Source organism: Ooceraea biroi, chromosome 3 (genome assembly GCF_003672135.1).
Source record: "Ooceraea biroi isolate clonal line C1 chromosome 3, Obir_v5.4, whole genome shotgun sequence".
NCBI classification, from domain to species: Eukaryota; Metazoa; Arthropoda; class Insecta; order Hymenoptera; family Formicidae; genus Ooceraea; species Ooceraea biroi.
The window spans coordinates 15,224,631-15,238,932 of NC_039508.1; the positions used below are offsets into that span (position 1 = coordinate 15,224,631).

At 42.2% G+C, this 14,302-nt stretch overlaps 1 protein-coding gene across 1 annotated transcript in view; it reads right to left on the reverse strand.

Annotated features, from left to right (window-relative positions):
• LOC105277218 (toll-like receptor 3) overlaps positions 1-14,302 on the reverse strand; it is a 192,398-nt gene that overhangs the window by 66,175 nt on the left and 111,921 nt on the right. Inside the window, exon 3 of the mRNA XM_011335426.3 lies at positions 11,487-11,546. Coding sequence (XP_011333728.2) covers positions 11,487-11,546 — 60 coding nt within the window. The remainder of the gene's footprint in view (positions 1-11,486; positions 11,547-14,302) is intronic.

The following is a 14,302-nucleotide window of genomic DNA, read 5'->3' on the forward strand; positions in this document are numbered from 1 at the left end:
AGCTTTGAGAGCGACTTCACACACGTAATTGCGAAGCAGAATTATTATTAACGAACATTACTCCAACGCAACCAAGGAGAATTATAATTATAGTGGAGAACAGAATTTACACCTGTAAACTTAGTTTACAGTTGATGTGGTTTTAAAACGGTTAAGGTTCCATCATAAGCGAATCTTTGTTTAACGGAAATTACAATTCTGCGTATTTGAAAAACAAGAGAATCATTGGAAACTGTATACTGCCAGTGTACCGTTTAAAAAAAAAGAACTGCCCGTTTGCTGCATGTAATATAACAGTTAAATAACGCTTTCTGTATTTCCGGGTTGCCTAATGAAATAAAGCAACAGTGATTTTTCAGAGATTGCAGGATGGCGCCCACTATATAAAACGATAGATTTCGCTCTCGTTTCTGTTTGCGGGCTCGACATATCTTCTTCTCTTTCTTCTCTAATTAATATTCGCCATTTAATATGAGCGCTAATAAAATGCTCGACGTGCGCGGCACACAAATATTTGCGAGCGCAATCTGCAAACCACCAGCGACTGAATTTGCAACATAACCACTCGAAATTAAACGCCGTCCCTCTCTTATTTCCAGAATCCGCATGTCCTTACACATTCACCACGAGCGAAGCGAGAAGCAGTGAAGACAACGCTCAGCAGAAAGATTTACTCAAGCTACACTCTAAATTGCATTGCCCCTAGGGCAGCTTAAATTTGATGAGATATCGGCAATTTTCCTCATTCCAAACTGAGTATCACACAAGAAAAACAGAGAGAGAAAGAGAAAGAGAGAGAGAGAGAAGAGGGAGAGAAAGAGTCAACGTTGATGTTTCTCCAAAAGTATTCACACTTTGCATATTGTTGCATCGCATATAATATACAAAGAGAAAATGTGACTACGAATTAATTAAAATTAATTTTAATAATTGGTATGTGGATTAATGGGCGTACAGAGTATTCCAGAATTTCCACGTATTTCAGGATTATCCGCTAAAATGTCGTTAGCGCACGTGTTCCGCATAAAGATACCCTAGTTTTTTTTTTTTCGACACTGCCTCCCGGATACCGATATACCTTCGAGCAGTATCGAAGTTCGGAAGCATCCCCCTGTATGCCTATCTGACGGCCAGATGTCCCCGAATCCGAAATATTCGTAGGATTTCATCGACTGGCCGGCTCACTCTCCAGTTTCGGCGTCGCGCCCACGCAGTAATCCTGTTTACAATAGCTGATTGCAATAAAATTTACATGCACCGGCGCTGAATTTACATGCGGCGGCAGTTAAATTCATGCGCGTCGCGCGCTGCACGCAATTTACATACGCCACACATACGGGGAGGGAGCCCAGAATTTTATGCCGCACGTAGCGTTCACACGTGCTTCATTTCCCGCCCCCTTTCCTCTTACGACCCCTCGGTCATCCGCTCATCGCGAGCTGGCGAGTCCTCTAAATTTTTTTTACACGTATCTGAAAAAAGTTTTGCTGCGGGTGGTGAACCGATTCGCGATATCGGGCGACGGCGAAAGAGAAACGCGCTCGTGTCGCACGCGAGCCACGATACTGCGATTTACTGTTCATTTATCTATGCAAGGATCGCCGAGTGATAAATTTCAAGTATCGCGCTTAAACGCCGTTTTAACCGCCACTGCTGCTCGTTGGAAGGAAAAACCGTCTCATTACCCAAATTCGCGTAATTTTAAGCGCGAAATTTGTCGGCAGTCCGGCCGAGCCGATTATAACGTGTGTGTTTAAACCGGAAAAAAAATATCCAAATGAATTATATTTTCGGAAAAAGCCTAACTGAATAAATAGTTGGAATATAGCCAAACATAGGGAAATTCTCTGCTGCAATAATTTTTTCTCTAAGCGACGAGCGAAATTTTTATCGGTTTCAGTGGTTTGTAATTCCGAATAGAATGGCGTTTCTTAAGTACATGAATTAAGTTATCGCAATTCTTGATTAATTCTGAAATAAATTAAAACTCGTGTGAGTAGATAAAGTAAGACTTTAATCATCCCTAATTTTTTGATACTTTGATTAAAATTCGCGACAATAATTAATGAGGCCATTAATATTAACGAAACGTGCCTTCTCCTGTGCCGAAATTAATTTTTTAAGCGAAATCTTCAAATATTAATATTTCATCTTTGCGATACATCTTTCACGTTTGATGACAAGTTTCAGAATGATCATTCATCGAAAAAATAATATCCTCTAACTCAATAAAATGAATTCTTAAACAGATGAATTAATTCAATCGAATTATATACCTACGTGTATGATTTCATCATATATTAAGCGGATCGAATTATCCTCCCGAATCCTTCTATACCTGACTGAAATTCGCAATGACAGATTGCGAGATCGTATAATTTCGAACGCTGCCACGATAATCGAGATTATCCTCGTCTAGTCGGCCGCTATGTCGCGTAATACGCTTCGTAAAACGTTCCGTTCGGGTAATCGGCGAAGTTATCGAGAATCCCCGTTTATACCATCGCGAGAAGAACGTGCGTTAAATTTGCGCCGTTCCTCTCGCGGTACGCCGATCTCACGTCATTTCCTCGATATTGTTGGGACGGATTTTATTATTTCAGCTATAAAGTTTATCGCCGAAAACATGCAGTGCCGCGAATCCACGTACCCACTCTCGTAACGAAGGTACAAGGAACGCACGGATCGCGTTCAAGACGCTCTTGCGCGTACATAACGTTTATCGACGAATTTTTATCGCGCGCGATAAAATGTACGATATCCCTGCGCTACCTGCGAAAAAATACGACGCTTTTTTAGGATATGGCTTTTCCGGTTAACCGAAAGTGATCGGCAACAACCGCTTCCATTTGCCGGTGCAATACCTTTACTGAGCTGTAACAATTGCAACTGATCGGCGTTTAAGTTTATTTTAAGAAACGATCGATGTAACCTTGTTTCAATTGAAGTATTATGTATTGTTTGTGACTTTGTTGGCTGTATTTATCTAGGCGGTTTCTTGTGATTGCAATTGTGATAATCGATTCTTCGTAAACGAGGTCGTTTCTTGTTTTCTCGACGAAAATTCTTTACTCCATAAATTAAATACTTTTTGTCAATAAAATTTATTTAATATATTACCTAAGAACAAATCTTTGTGGATTTTATCTTAAAGTTTTTTCCACTTTTTATTATTAACAGCATTAAAATTGCAATGCAATATTACTAAAAAAGTCCTATGTTCAATAAAATATTAGACAATGATGGAAAAGGCGGTGATAAAGCTATCTATGGAAGCTATGTTTAGCAGTAAAATTGTCCATCCGTGCCAACCAGATGTATATCGTAATGTCTCAATCCGAACGGAAGACACTGAAAAATAGATGTACCGGCACGTTAAAGTCCGCGCGGAACCCGCAATCAGGATGAATAGCACATTCAGACCGCGATCTAGAGTCTTACTCCACTTTTCTGATGTGACAATTGCACGTCGAGTTCTCAGCGTTGTATTCGCATAACCTTGTACCCCTTTGTAGCCGCAAATGCATAATTAAATGACAAGTAAGGTAAAATCGCGTCAGCTTGAGTTACTGAGGAACCAAATGTCACGTTCTAGATTTCATGAGTTTTATTGGATAATGAAGATTCAAGATTAGAAGCATGGAAATTTATTAATCCATGGAAGACATGAAAGTGATACAAAAGCAGACTACAAAAAGAGCGAATTTTAGATAAAGGGGGATCTACGCTGATTAAATCCAAACAACGTTTGTAAACTCGCTATCACGTTTTCTCCACGATGTCACGTCTATCTAAAGTTTTTAAACGAGATTTAAAGCGCCGTTAGGTAACATATCGTGTTTCTGGATTAAAGACTCTTACGATCTCGAACACCGCGATATCAAAGGGGAGCCGACAGACGTGAGACGTCACGTACACGTTGAAAGAAGCCCGGAAGGACCTGATAGAGCATGTTTTAAGAAGGAAGAGTAAATGCCGAGACGAGCATGCCGTGCAACGTACCGCGGAAATAATCGCGGCGCATTATTTAAGGGATTAAAAATAGCTTGGGAAAAGGGAACAAGACACAGTGTTCTTGACTCGTCCGCGGATAAAAGAGAGTAGAAAAGAGAGCAAACATACAAGAAGGAAGAAAATGCTCCAGAGAAAATTTCCTGTCTTCAAGTCTTTTTTCATGAACAGACATTAAGAATATCCTGACTGCCTTATCTATCCATTTATTGTCTCGCTAATGAGATATTAATCTCGACAAATTAAAACTGATTTGCATTTGTTACTTGATGCGCTTAGTTTCTTGTGTTCTTGATATTTTTAATTTCGATTATTTAAGAGTTTTATTTTTGCGTCCCTTCATAATCCTTCGTCAGAAATAATCTTCATGTTAGTATAGATTATACAACTGTTACAAGAGACACTGTAGATGTGACAGAATATACGTACAGAAACATATATGTGATACACCATGGTCAACTGCTAAAATGTTCTAAATTCATTTAACCCTTTCCTGATGCGCACTTAATCTTTGCAGTTTCCGCCGTAACTGTAATTTATATCCTCTTGTTCCGACACGTTTATTCGTTATGTAGATACATTGTATTCTATTATTACCTTATAACTGCCGACTCACTCCTGTGTATATACAGCGGTTGCGCTTTGCTTTTTGTTCTTAGGGGATTTATCCCAGAACATAATAAATTTTCTCCTCTTTCTCCATCTCCCACTCTTCCGCACCCTCTTTTCCTTTCTCTCTTTCTCCCTCTCCCTCCTCTCCCGACGCGGTGCCGTGCACAAACACAGCGATGCAACACGATACAGGATGCGAATCCTATATTACAACCACCGGCAGGCTGTTACCTCTGGGTTCTTGTGCAACGTGCATGGAAACATAATGGGCGCATAGTGGTTGGCTGACTGTTACATTATTAAGTAGTTGAGTGCACGTTAGCTGCGAAGTGCTGTCAGCCTCCATTCAGATGCGGCCCAGGCGAAACCAGTAATTTGGCGTTAGCCGGAAGGACGAAAGTTTCCGGAGTGGGCGGAAAAAGAGAACCAGATCGGGGGTACACTTCCCCCCCTAATCGATTATTCTCTCGTGGCAACCGTGATAAACAATGTTGGAAAACTTCGGGAGGAAGGGGGGTATAATCCCCCGTGCCGCCCATCAGGTAGGTAGGTAACCGCCGCGCAGTCGAGAGAATTTTCAAGCATTGCAGAAGTAACGGCCAAAAAGAAGGAAGTGGGCAAAGGCAGGGTCTTTTTATTCTGCCTCCGTCCCGGCGATCCGATTAAAAATAAATTCCGCAAATGCTTGCCATTTGTAATGGCGGACCGAGGGCGCAGATAAGAGTTCTTAAGAACTGTTTTGTCTATTCCATTGCATTTAATGAGAACTTCCTGTCCCAAGACGCGAGATAACGTTCGCCCTGGTCCGTCTATGAAGCATAGCTCTGGACTTGCTCCGATATTTCCATAGTTATACGCGTAATTATACTTCTCTGTACTTCTGCTGCAGTCTCTTCCCACTATCTGTACCTTTGATCATTATAACGCGTAACACAAAGAAAGAAGTTTCTGCTTTATTTATTCTCTCTTCTGCTTTTCATACCTTCTTTTATAAGCACATTTATAAATAAACATTTACGTGCGCTTGTTCAAGGTAATACTGCTAATTATCCCTATATTTAGACGCCTCAAAAACCTACATGAAGTATATATGAACAATTTTCGTAGACGCAATTTTAGTCTTTTCTTCTGCGTTCGCACTTCATGAGACGGAAGTTATGATATCCCAGGAGTTAATTCCACGTCGGGGAACCTCGACAACGCGGTTTCTCGACCGCGGTCGACTGTCTCCTCGGCGTGACGGCGCGGCGGCGACGGCGGCGGGCGAGGCTCGTTATCGATTTCGCGAGTGCCGCCGAGAGTGACTTAGCCCGTTCGTTGCATAAGGGAGACGGCGGCGGTAGTGACGGTGGCGATGACGGTGGTAGTAGTGGTGGTGGTGGTGGTGGTGCAGCTTATCTCCCGCCGCGCGCAACCCCATAAGACGCGCTTACGCGTCATAGATTCCATTATATTTCTCCTACTCGCGAGTGGCGACATTAGCGTATCTATCACGACGCCTTTTATCGCGCGCACCCGACGAAACATCCCATTGCCCGTCACATAAATGCACCTACAAATGCATTTTAACGTTTGGTGCAAAGATGCTTGTATCGAGCACCTATTCGGCGTACCAAATTTCGACATTTTGCGATGAGATGATTAGATAATAGACTAATGGAAAGAAATAATCCAGCGCTGATATACACGGTACTCCGACGTAAATTCAAAGTTTGAGAGAAGCTACGGTGCCGGTATTAAGTCGTTGTCGTCGTCGTTGTCGGCGTCGGCGGTAAGTTGACGTGATAATATTTCGCTCGAATCGATCGATCCACAACCGAGGACGTGCCTTTAGTTATAAGTCTCGCGTCTCGGCGATGAAAGACGCGCCTATTCTCTCAGACCTGGGCGGTCAGTTCTAATCTTCTCCAAGGAGCCCCTCCTCGGAGGAAATTCTATTATATCCCTGGCCAAAGGATCGCGCACTTTAATGCACCTTCGTCGCATTTCGCGAAACCGAATACACCGTCGTCGTTCCGTGTACCATCCCGTCCCATTCCATTCCATCCTCTCTGCGATGCTTCCGCCACCGTTCTTTGCCGGCGTGATACGTCGACGAATGAGGAAGGCAAAGCCCGTGTGAAAAATACATACAGAGATATACGGGAAAGCGGCGCGACGCGATGCTTCTACGCTCGCGGTCATGTTTTCGTAATTAATCGGGCGCGATGTTTAACTTTAGGCTTTTAGCGCGGTTTAATATTTCAGACCGCGCGTTTTCGCAGCGCCGGTGGTTTCGCAGCAGCAGAGAGAAATGCGTCGCAATTTTTACCCGCTCGTGCTCACCGTCGGAGACGCGAGAAAGGTAAAGCGCAACGTTATCTCTCACGCGTTATTAATGCGATAATCGACATGGAAATATCGTCTGAAAACGCTGGAGCCTTTTCCGTTCTGCTTCGCGCACGCTCGCGTGTACAATAGGCTCATTAATCTTAATATCCTTGTCACGAATCTTAATATGAGTTTGGGACCACTAAACGTGCCGCTATATATAGTTCCCTTACTACACTCGCCTAGGGATTGTTATTTCAGTTCTTCACTTTGCATACTACGTACCGCGCGGTATTGTATGAAGATTAATCAATATATGCTAAATTATGCAATTTGTAACTCTGAGAAAGTTAAAGATCAAAAAGACAGCCAAAAGAACTGAAGAATTATCGCCGAACTATTCTCTCGATGCTTCGTATTTTTCGATATATTATCGATAATGCTTTCATACTCGTCCAACTTGACCCATAGTAGATATCCATAGTAGAAATCATCGATTCCCATATTATGTCGACAATATGAAACTTCATAATTCGTGTAAGACATGATAAATTTTGAATAATGCAATCCTAAGATTGTGCCACCGAGCACGTGCCCGAAAAATTCACGAGCCCGGACGAGTTTCTCGTCGAGTAGGCGAATTATATCACAGCATGGCAGGGTCGGTGGACGTTATTCAGTGCTCGAGTGGACAGTCTCGTTGCATCAATTACGAATATCCATTAGCCTAATTAAGCTTGGCAACACGCGCGAAACTGCACCACCCCGAGCTCACTTAAACGTGATGGACAAAATGAGAAAAAAGTAATTAAGAAACAAATTAATAGAAAATATACCTGAATTATAAGATTGAGTAAAAACCCAGGACGCGAAATATACGCTTATGAAAATATTAAATTAAAACGATAAATTAAAATAAGGAATGTTGATTGCTGCATATAGTCGTAGCCAGATCCGAGAGGGTGCAAATAATGCGGGATGATGGCGAGAACGGAGAGGTAAAATATATTTTCGAAAAGTTTCGACAAAAGCGACGTACACGCCGCCACTTCTCCGCTGCCTTGCGGGAAATTACACGATGAGCTCGGCGGATTACCGTAACCTTCCCAAGTAACTCACCCTCCTCTTTCCCCTCGTTGATCCCCTTTTCCGCTTTGTCGAGTCATTCTCGACCTCCGTCTCATTCCAGGAAGGATGCTGATCTCCCTTTAACGCCCGCCGCGATTCCGCCTTGAGCGTATACGAAAAATATCGACATACCGTCCCGAGGAGACGAAACGAACGATGATAAATTTGAGGATCAAGCCGGGAGATGATCCTTAAAGGAATTTCCGAATTTTACTATAGATTAGTCTGACAATATTGGGTCATTAAGTATGAAACTTTACAAATAGAACATAAACTTTTGCATTTTTTGGCACATGGACATGATTTATTTTCAATCGAAGTATGCGCCCATGTTATCTACACACTTCTGCCATTTTAGTGGTAGTTGGTCTATGCCTCTACTATAGAAGCCAGGAGTACGGGAATCGATGAAGTCGCGGAAGGCTGTTTCGACTGCCTGTTGAGAATTGAAGAATTTTCCCCCCAACAAGTTGTCCAAATTCCGGAAGAAGTGATAGTCGGTAGGTGATAGATCTGGTGAATATGGTGGATGACGGAGAGTTTCCAATTCCAACTCCTGTAGCTTTGCCACGGTCAGTCGTGCAGTGTGCGGTCGAGCATTATCATGCAACAGGATTGGCATTGACCGATTGACCAATTTCGGTTGTTTAATAGCAAGTTGTTGCATCATTTCGTCCAGTTGCTTGCAATATACTTCAGCCGTTATCGATGTACCAGGTTTCATAAAGTTGTAGTAGATAACACCTGACCTGGACCACCAAACAGTCACCATAAACTTCTTCTGTGTAATGTTGGGTTTCGCGTGATGTCTCGATGGTTCATCAGCGTTCAACCACTGATGTGAGCGTTTACGATTGTCGTAGAGTATCCACTTTTCATCGCAGGTCACAATTCGATTCAAAAAAAGATTCATTTTTGTGACGGGAAAGCAAAGAAAGGGAAGCCTCTAGACGTTGCGCCTGCTGCGCATCGGTCAATTCGTGCGGGACCCATTTGTCCAACTTCTTTATCTTATCAATTGCAGCTAAATGAACAATATGGTGGGTATAGAAACATTGAATATCGATGCCAATTCACGTGTACTTTGAGATGGATCGGACTCTACTACGGCTCTCAAGTGATCATTATCCACCTTCGTCTTTGGTCTTCCACGTGGCTCATTAGCGAGGCTGAAATCTCCATCTCTGAAGTTTTTGAACCAATTGCCCACCGTTGCTTTAGTAGTTGAACCTTCACCAAATACAGCGTTGATATTACGAGCTGTCTCCGACACTGTGGTTCCACGGCGGAACTCATATTCATAAATCACACGAATTTTGGACTTTTCCATAGTTCTATAAAAAAGAATCCACCAATAAAACTAATGAAGATATTTGAAGAAACAAATATGACATTTGAAGAGCGAACATACATCTATCACACTAACCTAACCTAATATTGACGTCTGGCGCCAAATTTGAGGTAACAAATGTTAAAGATGGCGCTTTTACATTTGTAAAGTTTCATACTTAATGACCCAATATATATTCAACATTGATAATTGCACATTTTCTCTCGATTCTTCTGAAAATTTTATTGTACGTTAATATCTTTTTTACGATCGTTTAATTTATTAATTGTTTTTTAGTTTTACATATGTATCTTTCAATTTTGAGTGCCGGACAGGAAACGTCTGTCAAACGAGAACCAACTAAAAATTAATTTCATTTGGTCCTAACTGTACATGTTGATATCTCTAAATTAAAATAAGCAACTTCTCTCTCCGAGTTCCAGTTTCGCATAAGATAATATTCGTAACTCTATATCTGAGATATATCCTATCTTTGAATCACGCTCGTCAAGACGTGACGGTGCATTGCGACTGAAAACATATGCACAACGCATAATAATGCATATGCGTGACAACTCAGCCACGGGAAATACGGAGAGGCTGTCGGAGAGAGCGAGAACCGAGAAACAGAGAAAGAGGAAATTTAAATTGCATTGAACGTGCTAATGAGTTTCGCAAATGATCGCTTTTCGCGTGAGCGCGAATCGACATGTGCTGGCACTTTTCGTTTAATATCGAGACCAATTAATAATTACGCGATCGGACGGTATCATCGACGTTTTCCTCGTAAAAGCATCATTAAATGATGAACTTATGCGAATCTCTCCAAAATCTAATAGGTTTTCAATACGTTGTAAAAATAAATCAAAATAAACAAGACTTATCTATGTTGTTCAATATTAAGAAATTGCAACAGAGATTGGATTTCTCTTTAAATTTTTTCCTGAGAAAGCCGACTTTAAATTACTAAGAAAATGTTGAAATAATCAGTTGAAATAATCCTCCATTTTACAAATGTTTTACAACAGACTTAGAAATAGCTCGCAACAAAACGCATATACATATAAAAAATAGATATAGAGAAATACTTCTTTTTCCGAGGTCTTTAGCATAAAGTACACTGAAATACCTATGTTGTAGTATGCTATAAAAGAATTTAAAGTGTTGAAACTCTCTCTCCCTCCCTCTTCACACATCAAAATGCAAATTAGCTTGTCCCATAACACGTAAAAAAATCTTCATCATGGACATGGACATTTTAATCATAGTCCTCGGTAGTCTTCCATTTTCCTTCGGCGCTCCAGCCGATTAATATTCGAACCCATGTATCAGAAGAGCCAAGAGGAAGTTTTCGCAGAGAGGTGACACGTCCGAGACGGCAAATTAATTAGTCGGCGAGCGAACTGATGAAGCCATTAATTATACTGACGGTTCGAGCAGTTCCCCTCGTCTTGGGGACCACCTTGTAAGTGGCGTCCGGTCGAACCCAAAATCCCGAACGATAAAACGGCGAATGCCGTCGCTCGGGTAAGCTTGGGACATCGCGGGACGACGAAACTTGGACGCAACCAGACAATGGTACTCCATTAAGAGCGCTTTCATCTTTCGAACGAAGTCGGTCGAGTAGCTTGACGATCCTCGATACTTAACCTCAGCCATTCCTGCGTTCTCGCTTCCTGTCACGACAGGCCGAGCTTGTAGGTCGGCGGCGGAGCGATTTTAAGCTCGACTCAGATTTAAGCTCGCCTCTCGGAAGGTAATCATGGAGAGAGGTTCTCGAACGCATTGGACAACAAAACTGTGTGCCCTATACGGGATGCTCGAACGATATTTCTCGTGGAAAAGTAAAATGATTATTTTTCCCATCGAAACTTTCAAGCCGTAAACGATGAGTAGACGAATAAATTTTATGCTTCAAATTAATTTCAAATACACTCTACTCTAATTGAATTTTTGATGGATTATCTCAATTTTCGGCAGAGATTACCGTCTTACGTTGTGCCATTAACGGAAATAGCTCAATTCCTTGAAACCGCGCGCGTCTAATACTCTGACATGGACATATTATAATTATATCAAATAAATGTCGACTCACCGAACGCGCTCTGGAAACGATGAAATCCAGCTTGGACTGCTTTGCGGTGATTCGGTGATGCTGAAAAAAAGACAAAAATCCATACTTTAATTTCAAAAATGTTGTTCAAAACGCTGAAATCATCGTGCACGAGAGAGTTGAGCATTAAAACGTGAAATTACAGAGTCGAGCTTTCAACGACAAATGAAACGTTCCGACATAATAATAATGCTACACGAGTATTGTGTATTAAACATAACAATACATATTATATATTTAGTTATATTAACGTTGTATGTTAAACAATTAATCGGCATAAAAGATTGAATATATCCACTCGCCTAATTATTCTTATTTATACATATATACACATACCTTTACATTGATTAATAAATTGCCGCAGAATTATTTATAACGCCCTCAAGCTTGATCAGAATTGTAGCAGTAATAATAGAATAATAGAATGTTTGCCTAATACTGGAATGATTGCCGGTCTGCAGCTGAGCAAATATACAATTACAGATTATGGTTGCATACTTATTCAAGCGTACGCAGGCACGTGAAAGCGTGGTATTGTTCCCGCGTGTGCACATGCAAAGTGCCGGACAGGAAACGGACACGTTCTAAACTGTATTGTAGCGAGAAAAGCGTATCGTTCGGCTGACGTCTACGTGAGCATAATTCCGCGAACCACCGACACTTCGCCGACCACCATGCTCGAGCGATCTCACCTATCACCGTATTACGATACGTTATTCACAGGTTGAAAAAACCACAGGAGGGCCGTAACCGTAACTGGCTTTACGAGCTGGCCTAGCTTGGCCTGGTCACGGCGAACAACTCATTGGCGGAACTCGAACGAAATCGCACGATGATCCTCCATTAAGCGTGCCCTCCTCCTGGTGCTTCGCCTAGCCGACCTGCTCGAACATCTCGACGATCCTCGATGCTTAACTTATCCCAGCGCGGCCATACTTGGTCCTCGTTGCAAGACGATGGCGAACGAGCGAGCGATCGAACGCAGAGAGAAAGCAAAAGAGAGAGGAGAGGAATTGCAAGAAGAAGAGGATGGAGGAAAGGTTAGTAAGGAAAGGTGCAGGAACGCTACGTAGGTACTTCCAATTCGATCTGTGGTCTAAGCCTTTAATGCCTGCTTATTCGCTCGTCTGGAAGAGGATCCCGAAGAGGTATCTAAACTTTCCGAACGCTCTCCGGAAGAGAGCTAAACGCCGAACGATTTTGCTGCCGCCACACTCGGGGAATACTTCTTCCTTCCATTGACTAAATCGTGCAAATGGTTGTCGATGGCTGAGCGAATTACATCGTCACACGAAATACGACGTCAATATACGAGTTGTTTAGAAAAGACAATGAAGGATTTCACGGATTCTGCCTTCGATTTTCCAAATAGACAATTCGCGTAAAAAGAGATTAAGTTTTAAGAATCTTATTAAAAGCAATAGCTTGCACGAAATTGCAATCAAATCTTTTTAACCTGTTTATATTAAAAAATGAGTTACATCTCGCACACAGTCAATGAAACGGGTTTGGTGATACAGATATTTCAACAGATATTTCAATATTCACGCATTGTTCATGATGCATTTATGTTCGTCATGCAAATAGAATGGAACCATTTCGCTTGGAAATTTGACTTGCACCACTTTCAAATAAACCATACAATGTAAAAACATTTATTTTGTACTCTGTAGGATAAAATTTATATCTCGATGAAATCGATTTGAAGAGCGTTATACCTAAAAATATTAAATAAGAGATACGTGAGATGTACAATTTATATGTATCATGTTTAAATACATAGATATAGATACAGTTCTGTAAAAATAAATGTGAAAAGTACTTTCAAATACAACGATCATGTATCGATCGCAGAAAACTATTCACTACGTAACGCTTGGCATGTCGTTTGAAACGTTTCGTCGCAATTCTTCAAGCGATCGGAAATAATTCTTGCCCGGATATCTCCATCGGCAATGTAGTAAAATTGCGGAGCCCTTCTGCCCCGCAGCGAAAGCGAGAGAGAGAACAGGAAAGAGAAACAAGTCCGAAGAGTTCGCGGGCATTACAACGTGTACCCCAGCATCAACTCGACTTTCCGCCGTGAAAGAAAAAAGATGCGGGCGAACCGGGAAAAGGGAGGCAAAGCGCGAGAGAGGGGAAGCGAGAGAGGAGAAACGAGAGAGAGACCGAGAGAACGCTCTATATCCCCTGAATATCGGCGATTGTGTTTTTTGTCAAGGATCGAAAGTGCCTCGTCTACCCACACCGGTGCGCTTTGACGTTTAACCGGACGCTTATCGATTGCGGAATTTATTTCTTTTCGTATCTCTAGTCTCCGCCACCATTGTCCGCTCTCTCGCACTCTCGGTGCTCCTCTCTTTCTCTCTCTCTCTCTCTCGCTCTTTTTCCCGGTTCGCTATCCCTTCTGCATCCCCAATGTCGCTCTCTTTATCCCGAATCACCCGGCCAGGCGGACTGGTCTCTCATTCCCATTTTGTTTCCGTTCCCCGACGGCTGTACAGATAGGTGAGATTAAGCCCCGTGATGGCGCGGCTGCGGTTATCAGGAGATTGCATTTTAGCATAATGGCTACGAGAGGCCGCATTGTAACTCCGTTTTGAGGGACGCGCCGTGATGTCGCTGTACCATGATGGGTGTCGGGGGCATTTATCATGGACTAGGTATTTTTGCTTTCCCTCCCCGCGGTTCAGTCCTACTCTTCGTTCGCCATCAGGCACATCAAACCACACGTGTACGCGTATAGGTACTTGTATGATGCGGATTTTCCCTGCAAAGATCGCGAGAAAGGTCGCACA